Source organism: Hyperoodon ampullatus, assembly GCF_949752795.1.
Source record: "Hyperoodon ampullatus genome assembly, chromosome: 16".
NCBI classification, from domain to species: Eukaryota; Metazoa; Chordata; class Mammalia; order Artiodactyla; family Ziphiidae; genus Hyperoodon; species Hyperoodon ampullatus.
The window spans coordinates 978,168-1,000,650 of NC_136929.1; the positions used below are offsets into that span (position 1 = coordinate 978,168).

Sequence of the window (22,483 nt, forward strand, 5' to 3'; positions counted from 1 at the left end):
AGGGTATAAATTTGTGTCACGGAAACGAGCATAGTGTCACCGGCTTCTCACGTCTGCCATGTGATCTGATGGCACCGCACCAGGTTCTCTGGGTGCAGCAGCGCGTGGGCCCCCCCGCGGACCGAGTCCAGGGGTGGGGTTTGTCTCAGGGAGGGTGTGGAGATGCAGTGTGGGTGTGGTTGAGGCAGTGCTGGGTCAGGGCCACCAACCCCACTTCCAGTGCGGGGCGTGGGCTGGTGGGGCTCTGGGGGCCTGGAGCCAGGCCTCCCCCTCTGCCCGACTCCGGCTGTGGGCCTGCGCATCCCACCATCTCCCCGCTTTGTCCCTCCAGCCCCGCTGGCAGGGGCTTCCTGCAGTTTCTGTATTAAAGGGTGGGGGTGTGTGAAGTGAGACCTTGATCCTTTTGTTTATAAGCTGGGGTTATCAAGGTATAATTTGCACACTGCGCCCACTGCAGGGAAGTGCCACCGTTTTCCACTCGTCATTCGACGGAGGTGGGGTCGTGTCCTGCTTTTAGTGATTGTGAATAAAGCTGCCATAAACATTCTTGCCTAGGTCTCTGTGTTGGCAAATGTTTTTATTTCTCTTAGAAAATACCTAAGAGTGAGATTGCTGGGGCGTACTATAGGTTTTAAAGGACAGCAGAATTTGCCATCCCAAATAGGCCACTGTGGCATAACGATTTGTTTGAGCTGGAAGGCAGTTGGGAAGAAGCAGACACAAGGAAATCTCTCTACCCTAAAAGCAGAACGTAAATTCATCCAAATCTGAGACGACCCTAGACCCTTGTCAGCCCAGAGGCTACACCAAAGAACCCACACAACGAGCCTTCTGGACCATTGGTTCCCACATACATTTACCTTCCTTGAAACTCAGAGTCCTTTCCTTGGTCTTGTCACTTCTCTGAAAACTGGTGGTGGTTGTTTTAGGTTAAGATGCTACGAGTTCCAGCCACCCCCTTGAGATACTCATCACGGAGTTTCCCCCACCTATATCTGAGATACACATGTTAATAAACTTCTGTTTGTTTTTCTCTTGTTAATCTTTCTTTTGTTACAGTTCTCTTTGTCCTGAGAGCCTAAAAGAGTAGAAGGAAAAAGATTTTTCCTCCCCTGCAGTGTATGTTTACCTTTATTAGAAACTGACAACCTCCTTTCCTGAGTGCACCATTTTGAATTCTCTCCGGCACTTGTATCATCAACTTTTATTTTTGATTCATTTTTGCCCTTCTAATATGTGCGTAGTATCTTATTGTAGCTTTTACTTTTAATTTACTTTTAATGATGTAGGGCATTTTTTCATGTGTTTATTTACCATCTGTATCTCTTTGGTAAATCATTCAAATCTTTTGCCCTTTTAATTGGATTTTCTTATTGAGTTTTTAAAGTTTTTTAAATATATTCTGGATACAAGTCCTTTATCAGATGTATGTTTTGCAAATATTTTCTTCTAGCTTGTGGCTCGTCTTTTCATTTTCTTATGAGTGTCTTTTGAAGAGCAGAAGTTTTTAATTTTGATGACGTCCAATTCATCAAACATTTTTTTCTTTTATAGTTTGTATTTTTGATGTCATGTCTAAGAAATCTTTCCCTACCACAGGGTTGTGAAGATTTTCTTCTATCTTTTCTTCTAGAAAGCTTTTGGTTTTAGCTCTCATGTTGCGATCCATTTCAAGTGAATTTTACACATGACAGGCTTCCTTTTTCTCCTTACAGATGTCCAGTTGAATTACCTTAGCAGCTTTTGAAAGTCAACTAACTTTATATGCATGGGTCTATTTATGGCTTCTGTGTTCTGTTCCACTGACCTGTATTCCTTTCCTCACACCGACACAAAACTGTCTTAATTCCTGTATCTTCACAGCAAGTCTTAAGTCAGTCGTGTGAGCTCACCAACTTTATTCTTTTCCAAACTTGTTTTGCTATTCTAGGTCCTTTGAATTGTCATTTACATTTTCAGTCATCTTCTCAATTTCCAAAATGACTGAGATTATACTGATCTATAGATTAATTTGGGGAGAATTAGCATCTTAACAAAACTGAGTCTTCAGACCCTCCAGCATGGCATGTCTCTCCACGTACTTGGGTCTTTAATTTCTCTCATCAGGGTTTTGTGATGTGTTTTCAGCACACACACACACGTGTGTGTATGTGTGTGTGTGTGTGTGTGTGTATACATATAATATATCCCTATATTTTATGATTTTGATAGAGTAGACAAAGATTTCTGGGATAGTACACCAAAAACTCAAGCCGTAAAAGCATCATTTTGTGGATGTGCTGTTGGCATCTTTTCGATTTCAATTTCCATTGTCATTGCTTGTGTGTACAAATACAATTGATTTTACGTATTGACCTTTATTCTAAACACACCTACTCTGCCAGCTTTTCTTGTAGCTTTTCCTATAGATTCTGTGAATAAAGACTTATTTCTTCCCTTCAAGTCTACAGGCCCTTGTTTCTCTCTCTTGCCTCTGTGCGCTTGCTGGGCACCAGGGTGAACAGGAGCGATGAGAAAGACATCTCTGCCCCCTGCCAGGCCCGGGCGGTGGGGGGCATCCGGCTGTCCCTCCTTAGTCACCACCCTGCAGGTGTCACCCCTGGCTGCCCACCTTCCTGCACCCTCTGACCTACCGTACCTGGTTCCCCACGTCACATGCTGCCTCTTGAACTACCTGATGTGCTTCTCTCTTCTGAACAGACCCTGGCAGGTACAGCACCCACCAGAGGAAGTAATACACGGGGCTTTTAGTGGTGGAAAGGCTGCCACACCACCCGTGTCCTTGTCAGAGGGTGACGCCCAGGGGGCATAGTGACCTGATGTCGCTCAGATCGATCGGGACAGCTGTGGATTATGACACATCAGGCACGTTTAAGTGGGCGTTGTGGTCTGCAGGTCAGGTGCTCCCCAGGACAGCCTGTGGGAACACCTACCTCTCACGTGTAAAGAGTGCATGTTCATGTGTTCTTGATGTGGTCGGTCTCTAGAAGGACAGACTGGCAGCTGGTGACAGAGGTAATCCTGAGGTGGGACCCGTGTAGCAGGGGAGAGAGAAAGTTATTCTTGGCTGTATTGTATATCTTTTCTAATGTTTCAGACTTTGTTCTATGATCTGGTATTACCCATTTAAAACTAAGTACTTCCGAAAATAAAGAGTAATGAGGTTGTGTACGTTGTAGGGGTCATATGAGCCTTACGTATGTGCCTCCTCCCTCTTCCAGTCAAAGCTGATAAAAACATTGCATTTACTGAAAATTTCAGACTTCAGATGTGACCCTCCTATCCAGCTGAACTAATCGTGGAGTCTGCAAATTTCTTTATCCCTTTTTAGTGGAATATTATTGCCCAATTTAGTTCCAAGAAATGTTTGTTTCTTGTGGCTTTATTCCTGCAACACTCAACATTATATTCCCATCGGCGAAAGGGGTGGAGTTTTGCAGGAGCCGAGCAGAGAGAAAGCCGGGGGCTCTGCCTGGTGACAGGTGGTTAGAGGCGGCGGGACCCCCGTCAGGACCTCGGAGGGTGCCCCCAAGACCAGGAGTGGTGGGAGGGGAGGGGCCTGGGATGGGCCGGAGTTAGGGTGGGGTTAGTCCTCGTGACTTGATGCTGGCTGGAGCGAGGCCTGTGTGGCCTATAGCTCCAGTTCCCTGAATCCCTGTGGAACACCCTCTTTCTGCAGCCTGTGCGCTCTGTGTCTTCTGCCCTCCACCTACGGGCTCTGCATGCCGTGGCCTCAGTGCCCTGTGAGGCCTGTGGCTGGGCAGGACTTGGCTGCAGATGGGTCTGCGTGGCCAGAGCTGAGCCAGCGAGGTCGATGTGGGCAGTGGTGTTGACCCTCGGAGCCAGCTGTGCTGCGTCCACCTTGCAAGTGGACAGAGGGCTGGCCCTGAACCGCCGAGCCTGGCCTTTCCCAAGGCTGTGTGACGGTGGGAGGTGAGTGGAGGGCCGAGGTGAGCGTGCTGAGGTGCTGCGGGGACAGTGGGCAGGGAGACGGGGCTGCTGCAGGTGACGGTGGGGAGTAAACAGACCCGACTCCGCCACGCTCAGCCGCGGCACTCGGGCCGGCGCGTCCCTGCTTCATTTCCAGCTTCCCGTCTGTGCCCGGTGGGTGCGCCTGTCGGGTCTGGACACCAGGCGTGAAGACTGCAGGGCGAGACCCTTCTCTCACCCACCTGGGTTCCCCGGCTGGACCCCTACAAAACTAGATGGAAGATGGGCTAACAAGAGAGAAGCAAGCATTTTCTAACGCCTTCCAAGCGCACGTCTTGGGAGGAACCTCAGCGTCGAGTAGCTGGGAGCTGGCAACACGTGGGCCCGCAGTGCATCTTAGCAAAGGGACAGCACGTTCAGAGGAGGCACAAGCCAGAGGAGGGGGGTGCGGGCTCCTGGGGCGCCGAGCGCTGGAAGGAACCGTGCAGGCTGCCTGGCGGGGTGTGTGCACGGGCCTCTGGGCCGACGCCCCCTCCTCACGGCCGAGCCGCCCTCGCCTCTCGCTCTGAGACGCGCCACGTGTACGTTGGGTGACATTCTGAGCTCCCCCAGGAGCCACCTGCAGAGTGTCCTTTCCCTTAAGCCTACCAACCAGCAGGTGGCTGGGCCCCAGCGAGGCCTCGTGTGAGCCTCTGAGAGCAGAGCAGAGGCTGCCCTGTGGGCCCCAGGGGAGGCCAGAGAGGAGGTGACATCGCAGGAGGGCCTCGTGGGATGGGGGCGTTTGGGGAGAAGAAGTGGTAGGAGAAGCACGGAGGGCAGAGCCGCAGCGACGAGGCCCAAAGCCTGTGGGCGGGACGTCTGCCACGTCTGTGACCAGCACCTCCTGCCTCGCGCCGGGGTTGCTGCAGGGCGACGTGAGGGGAGAGTGCGAGGGGCTGGCGGGCAGCATGTGTGGGCAACCAGAGGATCAGCTGGGGCGTCCGGCCCCGCTGTGAGGCCGCCGGGTGCTTCTGCTCAGAAGCACAAGTCTTTGAAGAAACAGGGAACGGAGGGCAGTCCCTTTGCGGAGAGGACTCTGTGTCCTGGGTGAGGGCAGGGTGGGCCAGCCAGCTCGGGGCTCTGCAGGGTGGCCACAGGGGCCTGGGGAGCGTCCCAAGTAGCAGATGACGCGGGGTGAAATGGCGCCAGGGGCCCAAAACGTGTCCTTTGGTAACTGGACTGCGATCCTGAGTTAGGCAGTGTGTCCTGGGCTGTTCGCCAGAAACAACTGAACTGAAAAAATGTTGACTTTTATGTTGTCCTTTATCGTTCCTATTTCCGTGTGTGATTTACAGTGTACGTGTGTACTGCATGCATATACATGTGTACTCAGGGATGCTCACGTGGGCAAGCATCCAACTCCCCGTGGTCCCCGTGCCCGAGGCCACGGGATGTGGGGATAGGAGGACAGCCCAGTGCCCGGTGCCCTCTGTCCTCCCAAGCTGTGGGGTGTGTGCTTGCTAGCTGCCACGTACGTCTTTCGAATAAATAAGGTGAATGAACAATGCATGACGGTGGTAGATGGATATTTAAATACCATACATCTGTGTCAGGTAATGTCATCACACACGTATATTTACGTGTGTATTTTCGTTGACATTCTAGCTCCTAAGTACCAAGCCTATGTCAGGAATGTAAAACTGTTGAGAGCAGACGTCCTTAAACTTTGGGACCCACAGAAGTTCTCTGGGGACCTCGTGAAAATGAAGATTGCAGGGCCCCACCCCAGAGATTGTTTTCTCACGCAGGATGGGGCTGGGGAACTTGCATTTAGGAAACTCTCCAGCTGTTTTGATGCAGGTGGCCTGTGATTACACTTTGAGAGACACTGATTCATAGACCCAGGCGGGCGATAACCCGGCTCATTCCACGGGCCCGACAGGAACACGTGTGCACACGTGCTACATAAGCTAGATGTGCACACACGTGTGCACACTCTGTGAGCCAACTGTGGACGTTGCCTGTGAGCTAGATGTGCACACACATGAATTCTAAGCCACAGCTCATGCGGGCAGACACGCACTTCCAGGGACTCTGCAGCAAAGCCCTCCCGGCAGACGCCGTCCTGCCTTGCTCTGCAGCTCGGGCATCGGGGCAGGGGATGGCCGGGACGTGGCTGCCCGGGACGTGGCTGCCCGGGGTGCCTGCTGCTCACCCCATCCCACACGCCGCCCTCCGGGCCCTGAGCAGTGCACCTGGCGTAGCCGCCCCCCGATCTGTAAGATCTGCGCCGGGTGCACCCATCTCCCGCAGCCTGGGTGGTGGGGGAGAGGCTCCCATCCGTGCCCAGGCTGTGGACACCGTGGAAGTGACCTCGAGATGGGCTGTGCTCAGGGTGGACGTGGCACCTCCGAGATGCAGAGTGGCATCTGTTGCTCTAACTGCGTCGTCTCTTGCCCGATGATCTGTTCTGTATTTCCCATTTGGAGTGACTGGCAGAGGTAGTGGAGACTGCTCCCAGCCCTGCTGGGTGGGAAGGTTGGTGCCTTCGTGACCGGTCTCCTCTGCATTGATCTTCCAGGGAAGGTGGCCATCCGGAAGGAAGACCTGCAGAAGTACCACAACCGGGACACGTGGTTCCAGCTGCAGCACGTGGACGCCGACTCCGAGGTGCAGGTGAGGCCTCGCGGGGCCCACGGGACATGGGGGCCTTGGCAGAGGAGGCCTGATTGTGGTTAGAGACAGAGACGCTGGACTCTGGCCTTCAGAGGGACAAGGCTCAGCAAGCTGTCCCCTGCGCACGTCCTCCTGGGCTTGTGCATTTGGTTTGTTCCATTGGTTACTGTCGGACTTAGTCGTGCAGCTTAAAAAATGTAACGTGCGAAAGAATGCAACGCATACCTGAAGGTAAAGAGAGAATAGGTGAGAAAACGTAAGGCTGTGGGCGTTGCCCATTGGAGGTGCCCGTGTGTGTTCCGGGCTCCCTGCCCTCAGCAAGGCGGGGCTGGAGCTGAAGGGAGTGACCGGAGGGATGAAGTCCCTGTGGCCTGAGCGTCCCTGGGGCTCGCCCAGCGCCCTGGCGATGTGTTAACTGGGACTGACCCCTTGACCAGTGCAAGGTGCACCCACCCCGGGACTGGGGGTTTCTCCCCCAGCTGGGCCGCTCCCCATGCCCAGGGTCCAGGAGATGCCCGTCATGGGGGCCGCCTGCATCTTCTCTTCTCTGGTGACCCTGGCATGAGTTTCCGGTCAAGCCCGTCCCCGAGCCCCGGCCATGCCTGAATTCCGGGGCCAGCACCGAGCTGGGCCTGCTCTGAGCTCAGCAGAGTGCGTGGCTCTGATGCTCTCTGAGCCTCGGTTTCCTCTCCTGTAAAGCGGGGTTTTGTGAACAGCAGGGTCAAACAGCAGGTGTCACGGACAAAATCCCCAAGTGGGCGCCTCGCGAGGCCTTCCCCGGGCTCCTGGCCCAGCGTCAGCATGCCTCCTCGTGGACCTGGGGCCTTGGCCGAGCTTGGAACTGCACACCGGCGGCTCAGGGTGTCCACTGCCGAGGCCCCTGGTGGCCGCCGGGGCCGATGCTCAAACTTTGACAAAGAGGCAGCCAGAGGGACGCCTTGAGAAGCCTAGCCCAAGGGACATCGTGAGGGTGCTTCACGCTCAGTTAATTCTGACTGAGGGGCCCACACGTGCTGTGGAAATTGGGGGCCCTGTGACTGCTCAGAACTAGTCACGGAACCCCAAGTCCAGGAGGACTGCGGCCACTGCTGCTCAGGTGACCAGGAAATCACCTCCTTAGGAAGAAGTTTCCGGACCCCTGTGCCGTGTGTGCTTTACACCTGGGCCCGGCCTGCCTCCGTCACTGTCGTTCTTGAGAGATTCCGCCTGTGGCCTCGATGAGCCTGCTGTTTAGTCCCCAGATTTAAGTTCTGTTTTGTTGGCAAGTGTAGCTTTTCCTTTTTCTTGCCTTTTCAAAAAAACCAACTTTTAATTTTGAAATGGTTACAGAGTCACAGGAAGCCACAGGAAGTACTGCACAGGGAGTAAGGGTTAGCAAGCTGTGTGTTCTCCTGTTGACACTCAAAGACTGAAAATAGGAAGCAGGGCCACGTCCCTTCCCGGGCCCCGCACAGTGACATCCGCATAACTGGTACAGGGTCCCCGACCCCATTCAGGTCTCACCAGCCCCGCGTGTGCCTGCATGTCCCCGTGGGTGCGTCTCACGCGTGTGGCTGTGTAACCACCACTGTCCAGATCCGGAGCCGCTGGGTCACCGCAGCCTTGGGAACGTGACGCGTGTGTCCACCTGCAGCCTGAGGACGCCCAGGCCATTCCCTGATGGTCCCTGTGACGTGGGTCCCGACCCACTGGTGATTCCACGGAAGCGGGACTGTGGGCGGTGGCGGCCGCTGAGTTCCAGGCACCGAGCAAGTGCTCTCCAGAGGGGACCCGTCAGGTGCCACGGGCAGCAGCCTTTAAAGGGTCAGTTACGCAACTTCCCTGCAGCCACGAAGGTCAGGGGACACATACGATTTCTCTAACTATCTGCTCAGCGATTCACAAAGGCAGCAGAAAGGGAGTGTCGCAAAGCCAGGGCCCACGAGAGACCAGCAAGTCATGGAATTGGGGGAAGAAGAGGAGTGGGGGAACGCCTGGCTTCCCTCTGGAACTGATGTCTGTGAAGGTCTCTGCTCAATCGCTTTATTAAAAAGAGCCCGTTAGGGGCTTCCCTGGTGGCGCAGTGGTTAAGAATCCGCCTGCCGATGCAGGGCACATGGGTTCGTGCCCCGGTCCGGGAAGATCCCACATGCCGCGGAGCGGCTAGGCCCGTGAGCCATGGCTGCTGAGCCTGCGCGTCTGGAGCCTGTGCTCCGCAACGGGAGAGGCCACAACAGTGAGAGGCCCACGTACCGCAAAAAAAAAAAAAAAAAAAAAAAAAAGAGCCCGTCGCTTCTCCTCCTTCCCTGTCCCCGGCTGGGCACCTTCTGGATGAGGCAGTCGGCAGGGACGGCCCTACCCGTGGTCCGCGCCGGGCAGCGGTGGCCAGAATGCATGCTCACGTCCGCGAGGGCCCCTGCCGATCCTCCAAGGACACCGGCAGCCGCAAGCTCTGCGTTGAGCGGCTTCTGTGAAACTTGTTCTTGGAGCACGTGTTCCGAAAAGGCAGAGGCAGGAGGGCCGCCCCAGCAGAGCCGCAGCCCCCCAGCCTGTGGCCTCTTCTTGCACCTGTAGCGACAGGGCAGTAACCTTGGCCTCATAGTGGACGCCCTGGGAACGTCCTCTGTGTGTCTGCCGTCCTGTCTGAGGATTTCCCCAACAATCAGCGCCTGCAGCCATACACCTGCAAGGACCTGAGAGTCTTTCTAAGGCTGGGGGGCGTCCGAAGGAGAGGAGGGGGTGGCCTTCGCCTCCCCTCGAGGACGTGGCCTTCGCCTCCCCTCGAGGACGTGGCCTTCGCCTCCCCTCGAGGACGTGGCCTTCGCCTCCCCTCAAGGACGTGGCCTTCGCCTCCCCTCGAGGACGTGGCCTTCGCCTCCCCTCGAGGACGTGGCTGCTGCTCTTGGTCGCCCTCACGTCCCTGCCCCCTCCCGATGCTCTCAGCTCGGCGGGGCTGCAGGTCCAGCACTCAGTCGCCTGCGCCTGGGTTTGCTCTGCGCTGACCTCCGCCTGGCCTTGCAGGTCCTGTGCAGAAGGAGGACAGGGCAGTGATGGCTCATGTGCTGCTGGGCCCCTGCCTGCGGCCACGGGCCCTGCAGATCAGGGACCGATGCCTTCCTGAGAAAATTGCACAGGAACCACCGGTGCTTTTCTCTCTTAATTAATAAACTTTGTTTTTTGAGCAGTTTTGTCTTTGCAGAAAAGTTGAGGGGAGTGTATGAAGAACCCCGTGTACTCCTCCCCCAGGCATTGCTAGCGTCCTGGGTGCATTTGCTATGGCTGACGCCTTATATTCGCTGAAGCCCCCGGCTTACAGTGGGGTTCACCTTGGGCTCTGGGCCCCCCTGGCTGACAGGTGGGTGACGTCTTGGATCCCCTGTCGGAACCACTGCTGGTTTTCTGCAGCCAGGAGTGACGGCCCTGCTTTCATTTCTGTTTTTTCTTAGCGGGGCTAGAACTTTACCAATTTTATTGATCTTTTCAAAAAAACAGCTTTGGTTTGTTTATTTTCTGTATTGATTTCCAGTTTTCATTTTCGTTGATTTCTGCTCTAATTTTTATTATTTCTTTTCTGCTCACTTTGGATTTAATTTGCTCTTCTTTTTCTAGTTTCCTAAGGTTAGAAACTTACATTATTGATTTTTGCCTTTCGTCTTTTCCAGTATCTGCATTCACTGCTTTAAATTTCCCTCTAAGCATTGCTTTTGCTGCATTTCACACATTTTGATGTTTGATTTCATTTTCACTTGTGAAAAGAAATGAATTCAAAGTATTTTTCAGTTTCTCCTGAAACTTCTTCTTTGGGCTGCTTGTTATTTGGAAGTGTGTTCTTTAACCTCCACGTGTTTGGGGATTTTCTAGCTATCTTTCTGTCACTGAGCTCTAGTTTAATTTCCACTGTGGTCTGAGAGCAGCTGTGATGTGATTTTTACTCTCCTAGACTTGCTGACGTGTTGAAGGCCAGGTTGGTCTCTCCCAGTGGATGTTCCGTGGGGGTGGGTGATGCTGCTCAGTCCCAGCTCTTTTTTTAAACGACTTCTTCTCATTATTCTCCTTAAATGAGACTGGGAACGACTATGAAACCAGCATTCTCAATGCTCTGTCCGAAGCTTTCTCTTCTCACACACCAACATAAATGCGAGGACACCGGCCAAGTATCAGTACGTCCTGCTTGGGCTAATTGTTAACAAGCACCATTCAGCTGGACCCCCTCCGGGGTTCTGGCCCCTGTGGGAGGCGTGGCCACCTCTGCCCTCAGCCTGGCAGGTGGGCCTGTGACTGCCTCCCTGGGGAGAGGGCTCCCGCTGGGGCCAAAACAAGCGGAGGGGACAGTTTTGTGTGTAGCTATGCATCCATGGAAGGTCGCGTGCCCTGCAGAGGCCGAGCCTGGGAAACCACACTTCCTGCCTGCCCTGTGCAGGGTGTGGCCCGCGCCACCCTGGGGCGTTGGTGTTTGCGGTGGGACTGTTTGTGCAGTGAGGATGGGTGTGAACTTCTGAGCTGCAGGTCCTGGGTTGTTCTGCAGGGGTTTCTCTCCGAGATGTGTGTGTTTGTGTTTTATTTACCTCATACCACCCTCCCCCAAACCCCCCGAAATGTAACAGCACGAATCAGCTGACAACATCTGCCGCCTCCTGGAGGACGCGCTGCCCCAGGAGAGGAGTGAGCGGTCACAGTCCACATCCACCCTCCACTGGGGAGCAGAGGTCCGGACGGCCGGCGGCTCCCCAGCCCAGCCCAGCGCCCGGCGCCCGAGGCTGGGGCCCCACTTCTCGGAAGCCGGTCGCGCATAGCTGCGGACGTGTCGGTCCGAGGGGCCACCGTCCACCGTCTGCCTCAGAGCGGGCGCCCGTGCACCTGGGGTGCGACGAAGGACACCAGGCTGACTGGGCCACCAGTGACAGCTGAGCTTCTGCTGGGCTGGTTTCCAGGCCGTCAGTCTATGCGTGCTTGTTTCACTGTAAGGACGGCAGTGCCCGCTCCGGGGACAGTGCTGAGGATCGGGTGGCTCAGGATGAGCCACTGGCCTTTGGGGACTTTGTTTTTTCCACCCGCACAGGGAGGCCGCGCCCCCACCCCCCGCCACTCCCGCCCCAGTTACCGGCCCCAAGGATTCACTGTCGGACCAGCCTGCCGCGCGCCAGGGTTGTGGTGCGCAGTGGACCCTGTGTCCGCGCCTGGCGGGTGAAGGGCGCTCGGGCGGACGCCCCGAGCCACTGTGGGAAGAGCCACTGCTCTAGGCGAGTGCGTCCCCGCGAGGGGCAGGCCCCGTCAGAGCCTCCGCAGGTAACAGATGTGACTCCGGGTCGGGATGCTGGTGTTGCCCGGGCCGCGCGGCTGTGACGCCTGCGGGCTGGTCCCACCTCGCGGGACTTGTCGCGGGTTGCCTGCCCGCAGGTGAGGGCAAGGCCGGGACCCAGCCCTGCCCGCGGCTGGGGGGCCTGGACGCATCTGCGGCTGTGAGCACCGCCTGCGGCCTGGGCTCCCCACGGGGAGGCATCCGTGTCATCGGGAGCCCGTGTCAGTGTCGTGGGTGAGGTGTCTGGTGCGTGAGGCCGCCCCACCCCCCATGCTGCGGCCCGGGGCACCTGCTCGCTTCCAGGCTCGCGATCCCGGAGCTGGTTTGCTCTGAGTGGGAGACGCTATCATGGGGAGCTCGTGTCACCTACCAGTGCGGGGCCCGAGAGGTGTGTAGGAAAGAGGGCCTGGGGTGATGGAGGTATCGCTCTTGACCCTTCTCATGTCCAGACCCTGGTTTCTTGTTTATTTTCTCTTGTCTGGAGGGCGGGGCTCTAGCTGGGGGTGCTCCCCGCACCCCCCATCCTCAGGCTGCGTGTCCGGGTCCAGCCTCTCCCTTTCTCATAATCGGTGCTGCTGGCATTTTGTCGAAACACTTCTGTGGTGGCTCAGGTCAAGCTTAGAAGCAGCAGGTGGGAAGGTCTGGCCGCTGTTGGAGCTTCCCTGGGGCAGAAGAGGAACAGCAAGCATCCCGGGCCCAGGAGCCGCTGGCCAGGTCAGCACACGCCCCGTGCAGACGGCCCGGGCCGGAGTGCTGGATGCTCCCGCGTGGGGTCGGGGTCCCGCGCTGCAGTGGGCGACTGTCGGGGCTGTGACGGGAGCGTGCGGGGCTGAGCGCCCCTCATCGACCCCCCAGCTGGTGAGCAATCCCCACCGCGTCCTGGGTTCTCCTGAGACGTGGCAGCCCTCACAGGCTCTCCCCAGGCTGCAGGGTCCAGGGGTTTCAGTCGGAAACGACCTTGGAGACAATGGATGCAGTTCACTCCGTGTCTAAGGAAAGTCAGTTTAATTTAACCGAACGCTCGCTCACGGAAACACGAGCATCATGCCTCCTCCCGTTGGACTTTTCGGGAGCTCGTCTCCCCCCTTCTCTTCGTGGCCCTGACGATGCCCTGGCCGTGTCCGCCCCGCCCACCCGCCGTCCTCAGCCGGCGCCCTTTGCACAGGCGGACGGGTGGAAGCACAGCCTCGGCTGCTCTGCTGCTCCTCCCAGGGCGCGCGTGAGCGTCCGCTTCCTTCCTAAAGGGCAGGGCTGAGGTTCCTGGCCTCCGACCCTGCCTGTCGCAGACGCAGAAGCACCGAGACGCCTGGGCAGAGCTGCCCACGCCTGCCTGGGGCCTGCGGCGCATGAGTGGACACAGCCCAGAGTGGACAGTCAGGCCCATTTGGGACACTGCTGCCTCCAGGACCTTTTCCTTTTCTTTCTTCTGAAACAGTGCCTGCTGTCAGCGTCGTGCCCGATGGGCTGCAAGCTTCTTTAACTCTCTGGGATCTGAGCCGGGTGGCTGGACGCGCGTGGATGCCACGCAGGGTCATGTGTCACCAGTCTGTGATCAGAGCCCAAGAGCTCCCGCTGCTTGTGGCCCCCCTGTGACCCCCTGTCATTGTCACTTTCAGGGCAAGGTCCACCTGGAGCTGAGGCTGAGTGAGGTCATCACCGACTCGGGTGTCGTCTGCCACAAGCTAGCCACGCGGTAAGTCACGGGACGGCCGCCACGGCCTGTCTGCCCAGGACTAAGTCTCACCCCCAGGGAGTGCGGTGGCTCATGTTTTTTAAACAAATGACTCAGGATTCCCAGACTTGGGCATTCCCCAGATGACTTTCTTAACATCCTTGCTCACCCTGGAGGTGACGCGTTCGGCTTTTGCAAATAACCAGTTACTCAGGGCGACGTTTAGGCAAAGAGGCTGGGGTTGTGGAGACAGTGAGGTGGGGGCGGAGCTGGGGCCTGACCTCAGGCCTCGACCCGAAATCGGAGCTCCTCCTACCCTGTATGCTTGATGAGTGTGCAGTGTGAGTGTGTGCAGGTGTGAGTGTGAGAGTGCAGGTGTGTACGTGTGAGTGTGCACATGTGTGTATGGGATCGGCTTAGACAAATGCCTGGGGTGTGAATATACCTTTTGCAGTGAAATAGGCTCTGGTTGGATGTGATGCAAGCAGCCGTGACCCCCAGGTTATACAGCTGAGCCGTGACCCCCAGGCTGTACAGCTGAGCCGTGACCCTCAGGTTGTACAGCAGAGCCGTGACCCCCAAGTTACACAGCTGAGCCGTGACCCCCAGGTTGTACAGCTGAGCCGTGACCCCCAGGCTGTACAGCTGAGCCGTGACCCCCAGGTTGTACAGCTGAGCCGTGACCCCCCAGGTTGTACAGCTGAGCCGTGACCCCCAGGTTGTACAGCTGAGCCGTGACCCCCAGGCTGTACAGCTGAGCCGTGACCCCCAGGTTGTACAGCTGAGCCGTGACCCCCCAGGTTGTACAGCTGAGCCGTGACCCCCAGGCTGTACAGCTGAGCCGTGACCCCCAGGCTGTACAGCTGAGCCGTGACCCCCAGGTTGTACAGCTGAGCCGTGACCCCCCAGGTTGTACAGCTGAGCCGTGACCCCCAGGCTGTACAGCTGAGCCGTGACCCCCCAGGTTGTACAGCTGAGCCGTGACCCCCCAGGTTGTACAGCTGAGCCGTGACCCCCAGGTTGTACAGCTGAGCCGTGACCCCCAGGCTGTACAGCTGAGCCGTGACCCCCAGGTTATGCAGCTGGTGAGGTGATATCTGAGGGAGGAGGGTGCAATGTGCCCATGACACCTGTTTTCCTGTTGTGCGTCTTGCATCCAGGTGTCAGCGTGTCGGTTTTTCTTTTTCTCCGGGATGTGTAACTGCCGTTGGGGCCAGGCAGCGTGTTGGTTAGCGCCTTCTTCACGGTGGTCTGTGAGGGGCGGCAGTGACACTGACGGGCGGCTGCTGTGCTGCATCTGGCAGCGCTTCTCCAAGACGCCAGCTGTGGGAAGAACTGCTCTCCCTGTCTGAGCTGCTGCCGGGAAAACCGTTACCTCTGCAGATCCAAAATGCACCACTGTCCCAACCTTCCTGTTCAGCAACTGAATGTGATCAAAATACGTTTGCCTTGAACTCTGGGCTTTGGCAGAGGGAGGGGGCGAGTGAGCCCCTTCTCGTGCTTCCAGCCCCAGAGGTAGCAGCCCCCCGACTGAGGGAGGGTCGGTCTTGTCCTGAGACCTCCTCCCACCCGCCCACCCGACGGGTCGCCCTGTGTGTTCCTCGCATGCGTGACCCACCCGCTGTCCCTGTGGCTGCCGGGACCCCGAGCCCCCGGGGGCTTCTCAGGGTGTCAGCCCCTTGCACAAGCTCTTGGCTGGCTCAGGGTTCTGTGCCTGTCCCTGGAAATGTACCTGAAGATACTTGTTTAGTGACGAGTTAGTTAGTTCACAGAGGGAGGAAGATGACCCAAGACCAGGTTAGTAGCAGGGAGAGAAGTGCAGAAATTCCAGAAGAAGAGTGAAAAGAGAAAGAGTTGAAAAGATTCACTAAAGTCCCTGAGGGCCAGCCTGTCTAGCGGGGCGGAACGCAGTGGTGGAGAAATGGAGAGAGACGGGGCCACACGCTCCAGGGAGCAGGAACGGAGGGGACGGGCCCTCGCCCCGAGGGAAGAGGTCCCGTAACGCGTCAGGACCACCGGGCTCCCGAGAGGCGCAGCAGCCACCCAGGCCACCCGGCGTGGAGGAGTGAGCGAGGAGGCAGGGCGCCCAGAGCCACGGCGTCGAGCACGGGGTTAGGGCTCTGCTTCCGGCCAGGCTCCCACCACAAAGGACTAAGGAGCTGACGCCGTGCGAGCCAGCCGTGCAGGCGGAGGGCGATCGGCCCCCAAGTGGGGAAACAGACAAGGTCGCCGCAGGCCAGCTTTCGTCCTGGAGGTGCGTCGGCAACGTGGCCAGCAAGGCGTCCCCAGCAGAGCCCAAGGCGGGTGAGGCGACAGATGGGAGCTGGAGTGTCAAGGCCACCGTGGGCATGTTCTGCAGGGCAGGGGACCTCGTGGCACTCCCCAGACCTGCGCCAACGGGCAAGGTGGAGTCCCTCAGGGCCGGGCAGGCGAGGGGCCGGGGGGGCGATGGGGCCATGGAGCTGGGGGCCATCCGAGTCCCCACCAAGCCCAGTGGAGAGCCTGCGCTCACTCCGACCCGCAGCATGGACTCCAGGGGCCACACCGGGCGGTGGGGCCGCGCTGTCCCCGAACAAGGCTGCTGGCACCTCCCGGACAGAGCCGCAGACGAGAATCGCTCTCCAGACAAGAGACCCCAACCACTGACAGCGCGGATGAGCCCAGAATCCGGGCACCAGCGACGTGAAGTTCACAGCGCCCAGCGTCCCGCCAGAAGCAGGAGCAGGAGCTGTCCAGCGACAGCCAGGGTGACAGGCGCAGGAGTGACCAGGGCGGTCCAGAGCCCAAAGGGGGCCAGGCGCCGGGGTGGTCGGCAGAGTGAAGCCCGAGAGAGGTGCGTTGCAGGCAACGCCCGGCCTAGGGCTCTAAGTCCCTGGGGTGCCGGGCCCTCAGGTCCCCACCGATAACACGGACTTCACCACAGTTCCTACCTGGCAGGCCGGGCCGGGCGGATCTCTCTCAAGCTCCTAGGAAGGGAGGGCGGGGGCTTCGCTCAGGGAAATCTCCACTGTGGACGAAGAACGTCAGCTGCTGTATCTGTAGACAAAGGGTGTTGCGGCCCCTGCAGCTGCCCCCACGGCGCCCCTGAGGGGACACCGGGTGGGAAAGCACAGGACGCTGGCCCCAGAGAGCTGAGGTGCAGATCAAAGGGACGATTCCAGTGAGCCCCGACTCCCGTGCCTCACCACACATGGAGAAGTGCTACATTCCTTAACTGGAGATGTCTGGTTTTCTTTCATGAACAGTAATTTTCTGATGTTCCGACTACCTGGTCTTTGTTGCAGAAACTCCTGCATATCCTGGCTCCCCCCTGACCTCTTCAGAGGGGTCCCTCCGAGCCTTCTGAGAGGCTGCGGCCCCGGCTCAAGTCCTCAGAAAGTCCACCAAATAAAACAATTCTCAATAGTATTTGTTATGCGTTTTTTTTGCAGTCGACACCAGCAACCTGTCCTCCGCAGCCGGGCTGCTTTTCCCTTTTCCCTGGATGCACGCGCACCTTCTCCTGCCTCCAGATGTCTTATGACTGCTGACCAGCGCGTCCATCTCTGTCTATTAGACAGGAGCCCCTGGGAAGCACTTTGCAGGGACTCGGAGCTCTTGGCCTGAGAGCTGTTGAGACAGCTGCCCTCCCGGACCCCCGGGTGGCCTTGACAGATGGCCCGCTGGCCCCGGGTCCCCTCCTGACTTCCCACATCTTTCCTCAGCATCCTCGAGTGCCAGGGCCTCCCCATCGTGAACGGACAGTGTGACCCCTACGCCACGGTGACCCTGGCAGGACCGTGCAGGCAAGTACAGCCTCGGCTGGGGGGGCGGCGAGGTCGGATTTCCCGCTCGGGAAAGCAGGTGAACCAGACGAGGGTGTGCAACTTTAACTTCCTTTTGTTTCCTTTATTGCACTAGAGTTGCTTTGTAAAAAAGAGAGCCTTTCTGATCTTCACGTTGGGTATCTTTGGCTCAGTAAAGGGCCCCGATTTGCATACCATCTGGGGTTAGAGACAGACACGCCCGTAGGCCACGGTGACGTGCGTGCTGGATGGCCCAGCCTCAGCCAAGAGATTCGGCATCAACAGTGTTTGTTTTCCATCCTGATCTTCCCCCCTCGATTACAGGTCGGAAGCAAAGAAGACAAAAGTGAAAAAGAAGACCAACAACCCCCAGTTTGACGAAGTGTTTTACTTTGAGGTTGGTGTTTCAGTGGCACAAATGCAGTTGAAAAGCACACCCCAGGGTCTTTGGCAGAAAGACCCTCAGTCGCTTACTTCTGAGAATTCTGGGGTGCTGTGCCCCCACGTGAAGACCCCGTCCTGCCCTGCAGCTCGAATTCCTAGGACCTGTTCTTCCTTCCCTGGGCAGAAAGGCTGTTTGTTGCTTCCAGCATGACCCGGTTTTGAGTTGAATGCTGACAAATTAATACTTGCCAAATTATCAAGACATTGATTTTGTTTGTGGTTTGGTTTGGTTGGTTTGGGGGTTCCTGGTTTTTGCCTGCCCCACCCAGTCTTCCCTGAGCAGTGGAGGGAGGCTTGTTTCACCAGAAGTAGTGAGGGTCTTGAGGCAGAAGAGGAAGTGCATTCAGATGAGAGCCCCCGACTGCCCCTCAGAACGTGAACCACCAGCAGGACGGCGGCTGGGGGCCGAGGCTGGAGCAGAACGGCCAGCCGCTGGCTCCATGGCCTCGGCCCCGGGGACGCGCAGGTGGCCGTTCTTCCCCCACAAGGGCCACAGCACAGATGAGCACAAGGGGGCCTTGCTCCCAGTGCAGGGAGAGTGGGCAGCCAGGGGCAGCAGAGGCCTGACGGTCTCCCTCCATCCCCCAGGTGACCAGGCCCTGCAGCTACAACCGCAAGTCCCACTTCGACTTCGAGGACGAGGACGTGGACAAGCTGGAAATCCGGTGAGCGGGAGGCGCTCGGGGTCGAGTTGCTGGCTCGGCGGGGCGGCCTGATTTCCTCTCTCCTGCTTGCTTTTTGCTTTGTCTTTAAACATTGGGGAATGGATAGAAAGGAGCTTCAGTTTTCTGGATTATTTTAATGTGAGGCTGTTGGGTGATGGCGAAAGGGCAAAGGTGGTGTGTGTTCGCTTTGCAGTATCTTCCGCCGGGCTGAAGGGCGAAGGCTTCGAGCCCCTCTGCGTGTGCAAGGCCCGGCCTGGCCGCGGTCCCGCTGCTGCGGGGCCCCCGCTGTGCCAGGTCGCAGCGTCCGCTGGGGGACTCGCCAGCCCTCCTGCCACGCCGGCCACAGCACCTCCCCCGCGTCAGGGGGCAGATCATAAGCCTGGGGCTGGGGTGACCGCATTAGGTCCAATGGGCCCCGCTCACGAGAACCGTGGGGATTCTCCAGATTTGACATCACTTAAAATCTGCTTTCCTGTGGGTCAGGGTTTCCCGAGGCACCTGAGGTTCGGAAGCTCAGAGGGGCCAGAATCGGGTCCCTCCCACGAACCCGGCCTCAAGCAGTGACAAGCCATGGGGGTGTGGGGCTCCTGGCAGCCGGGCTTGTCCCTCCAAGGGCCTGAACTGCCCAACCTCACGCTCCAGCCGTGCTCAGTGTGGCCTTCAGGCCCCATCCTGTCCTGCCCCGGGTTCTCTGGGGAGAGCTCGGGGGCGCAGGGACCCCGCCCCGCCTCGCCGCCCGGTAAAAGGTCCCGCACAACTGCTGTTTTCCAGGGTGGACCTCTGGAACGCCAGCAACCTGAAGTTTGGGGACGAGTTTCTGGGGGAGCTGAGGGTCCCGCTGAAGGTGCTGCGGCAGTCCAGCCCCCACGAGGCCTGGTGAGGGCACCCGGGGCCCCGCAGCGGCCTCCGCACGGAAGGGGGCCGTGCCAGCCGTGCCCCGCCACACTCAAAACCCTCGCGTGTCCCGGAGACCACTGTCCTGCGCCCCATCTCCCTCTCTCATCTCCAGGGCACCTGGTTCCCTTTCACCAGGGCTTCCAGGTCACATCACGTGACAGGGAGCAGATGCCAGTCTCGGCCGCTCCGGCCCCAGACTGGCTTCACTCCCCACATCCCCGCAACAGACGCTTGGGCGGGGGCAGGTGCACGCACCCCACGCCACACACCAGAGCCCTGCACGCCTGCAGACCTGGGTGGGTAAAATTTGGGTTGTGCCCTGGGGAAACTGGAATTCCTGATTCAGTGCCCCAGGCGACCCTGCTCAGCCAGCAGCCCGGCCTCGTGACAGGGCTGTGACGGGCGGCCCCCGGTGGCCAGTGCCTCAGCCCAGGGCGCGCCGCCCGGCACGTGCGCTCAGAGCAGCCGGGTGCCTGCAAGGCCGCCGGCTGGGCCGGGAGAGGTAGAGTGTCTGTCAGGAGGACCGCCGGGTGCCCGTGTGCCCGGGGCCACCCGCCCTGCAGCACAAGCCCACCCCCCGGCGTGCACTTATGAGGGTGATTCCACCTGGGCTCTGCTCAGGGCTGGCCGCTGTCGGGTGTCAGTCTTCAGGGGTAAATTGTTTTACTGCAGTTTCCTAAACTGCTCATGACCCCTTCCCCTGTCCTACCTGTTCCTCCCGCCCTCCCGCTTCCCCACCCCAGCGTCTGAGTCTGTGGCTCTGTTTGATCAGCACCAAGTACACAGTGTGGGGGATGCCCATGCGGATGCTGCGGGGGTGTCAGATGGGGGACGCCCCAGGTGCCCGGACCCTGCGGGAGGTATCAGGTGGGGGACCCCCCAGGTGCAGGGACCCTGCGGGGATATCAGGTGGGGGACCTCCCAGGTGCAGGAACCCTGCAGAGGTATCAGATGGGGGACCCTCAGGCACAGGGACCCTGCGGGGGTTTCAGGTGGGGGGACCCCCCAGGTGCAGGGACCCTGCGGGGGTTTCAGGTGGGGGACCCCACAGGTGCCCGGACTCTGCGGGGGTGTCAGGTGGCGGACCCCACAGGTGCCCGCATCTGCGGGGGTGTCAGGTTGGGGCCACTGAGGCAGAGGGACCTAAGCGCGGTGTCCTGCAGAATCTCCCGAGTCCCCTTGCCTCAGACCCCGACACAGCCTGTGACGGGAGGACCACCCAAGCGGGGTCCCTGGGGGAGCTGCTGCCTCAAACTGCCTTGTTTGTCCGTGTGTCCTGCACCAGGTACTTCCTTCAGCCCCGGGACAATGGCAGTAAGAGCCTGAAGCCGGAAGACCTGGGGTCCCTGCGTTTGAACGTGGTTTACACGGAAGACCACGTCTTCTCCTCCGACTACTACAGCCCCCTGCGGGACCTGCTTCTGCGGTCGGCGGACGTGGAGGTACCTGCGTGGCTCGCACACCGTAGCCCCCACCTTGGGCCTGCCGTGTATTCGGGACCCTCTGGGTCTCCCTCTGCTGGGGATGGGAGCCCTCACGCCCCCCGCAGCGAGAGCCACAGGACCTGGCGTGGCCCACGCCTGGCGCTCTGTCTGACTGTGACCCCAGGGTCGTGGCCCTCTGCTCACCGGCCCGGTGCTGTGTGTGGTTGTGGGGGAGGCGCAGACCCGCCGGGCACGCGCAAAGCAGGGGCTGGGCCCGGGGCTCACCTCCTTCACGCCCTGTCTCCCCAGCCCGTCTCGGCGTCCGCGGCCCACATCCTGGGCGAGGTCTGCAGGGAGAAGCAGGAGGCGGCCGTCCCGCTGGTGCGGCTCTTCCTGCACTACGGCCGGGTGGTGCCCTTCATCAGTGCCATCGCCAGCGCCGAGGTCCGGAGGACCCAGTGAGTGCCGAGAGTGCCCCGAGACCCTCCGGGGGTCCGGCCTGGTGAGGGGCTGGACGGGGGTCCGGGCGGCCAGAGGAAGCCACACGGGCCAGGGTTCCTTCAGAGACACACTTGCTCTTTTAAAAATGCGCCTTTTCTCCTGGGAACTGGGAGGCACGTGGCACGGAGCGGTGAGCGGGGCACCGGGTGCCTCGGGGGCGGCTCCGTTCCTGAGGCTGGGCCGCGGGCCTTCCGGGGAGGTGGGTTCTGCTGGGAGTGGCGCCCTGGGACCGTTGGCTCAGAAGGATCCAGAGCGCGCCCTGCCGGACGCGCCGTGAGGTTGGGCTCTGCTTCCCGTGCTGACCCCAGGCCCTGAGGAGCACAGGAGGCCCTCGAAGCGCAGGGCGGGGGGCGCACGGCTGCCGCGCCCCACGGACCCGGCGGTGGCCGCGGTGGGTTTGTTACACGGCAGGCAGGCCCAGGGCTCAGGCCCCCACTGCGAGGCGTCGGTCAGGTGGCCTCCCTGCCCCCTGGATGCCTCCCTATCCGACACTGTTTTCCAGGGATCCCAATACCATCTTCCGAGGAAACTCGCTAACGTCCAAGTGCATTGACGAGACGATGAAGCTGGCGGGGATGCACTACCTGCACGTCACCCTGAAGCCCACCATAGAGGAGGTGAGGGAGGCGCTGCTGGCGGGCCAGAGTCCCGAGGGGAGGACAGGCGACACAGAGCCCGCAGCCCCGGGCCCCGCCTAAGCCCAGAACTGTGGCTTCCACGTCAGCTTCTCCCCGGCTTCCCAAGGGGACCTTCTGAGCATCCCAGAATCTTCCTTTTCTCAAATTAGAAAAATACTTAAGCAAGTCCATCATTCCACTAAGACAGAATGACACACAAGAGAAAAACTGGTTCTTCCGAGGACGCCTCCTTCCCCAAATCCGCGAGGCCAGAGAGACAGCCCTGCTGCTGTTCCCCCCCACCCCAAACCCCTGCCCCGGGTCAGACACCCTGCGAGGAGTGACCCTCCATCTCTTACTGACCCCTTCCTGGGAGGGGGTGTTTCCCCCAGAACAGTTTCACCAAAAAACAGGTCCTTTGCGGTCCTTGCGGTGCTTTGAGGGAATTGAGAATAGATTCTGGTTTGATCTGTGAGCCAGACCCTGAGAGCACTTTGAGGTAAAACGTTAATAAACTGGTGAAGCCTCATCCCGTGTCAGCCGCCGCGCTGCAGTCTCGAGAAGGACCGCCCCTCCTGGACCAGGCCCGCCTCGCCCGCCGGGACCCCGCCCACC

At 59.0% G+C, this 22,483-nt stretch overlaps 1 protein-coding gene across 1 annotated transcript in view; it reads left to right on the plus strand.

Annotated features, from left to right (window-relative positions):
- Nucleotides 1-22,483, plus strand: part of RASA3 (RAS p21 protein activator 3) — a gene marked incomplete at both ends in the record, with an annotated part of 88,300 nt that overhangs the window by 49,913 nt on the left and 15,904 nt on the right. The window contains 9 exons of the mRNA XM_079722075.1: nucleotides 6,491-6,585; nucleotides 13,480-13,556; nucleotides 17,240-17,320; nucleotides 17,645-17,717; nucleotides 18,353-18,429; nucleotides 19,201-19,305; nucleotides 20,612-20,768; nucleotides 21,060-21,208; nucleotides 21,754-21,868. Coding sequence (XP_079578201.1) covers nucleotides 6,491-6,585; nucleotides 13,480-13,556; nucleotides 17,240-17,320; nucleotides 17,645-17,717; nucleotides 18,353-18,429; nucleotides 19,201-19,305; nucleotides 20,612-20,768; nucleotides 21,060-21,208; nucleotides 21,754-21,868 — 929 coding nt within the window. The remainder of the gene's footprint in view (nucleotides 1-6,490; nucleotides 6,586-13,479; nucleotides 13,557-17,239; nucleotides 17,321-17,644; nucleotides 17,718-18,352; nucleotides 18,430-19,200; nucleotides 19,306-20,611; nucleotides 20,769-21,059; nucleotides 21,209-21,753; nucleotides 21,869-22,483) is intronic.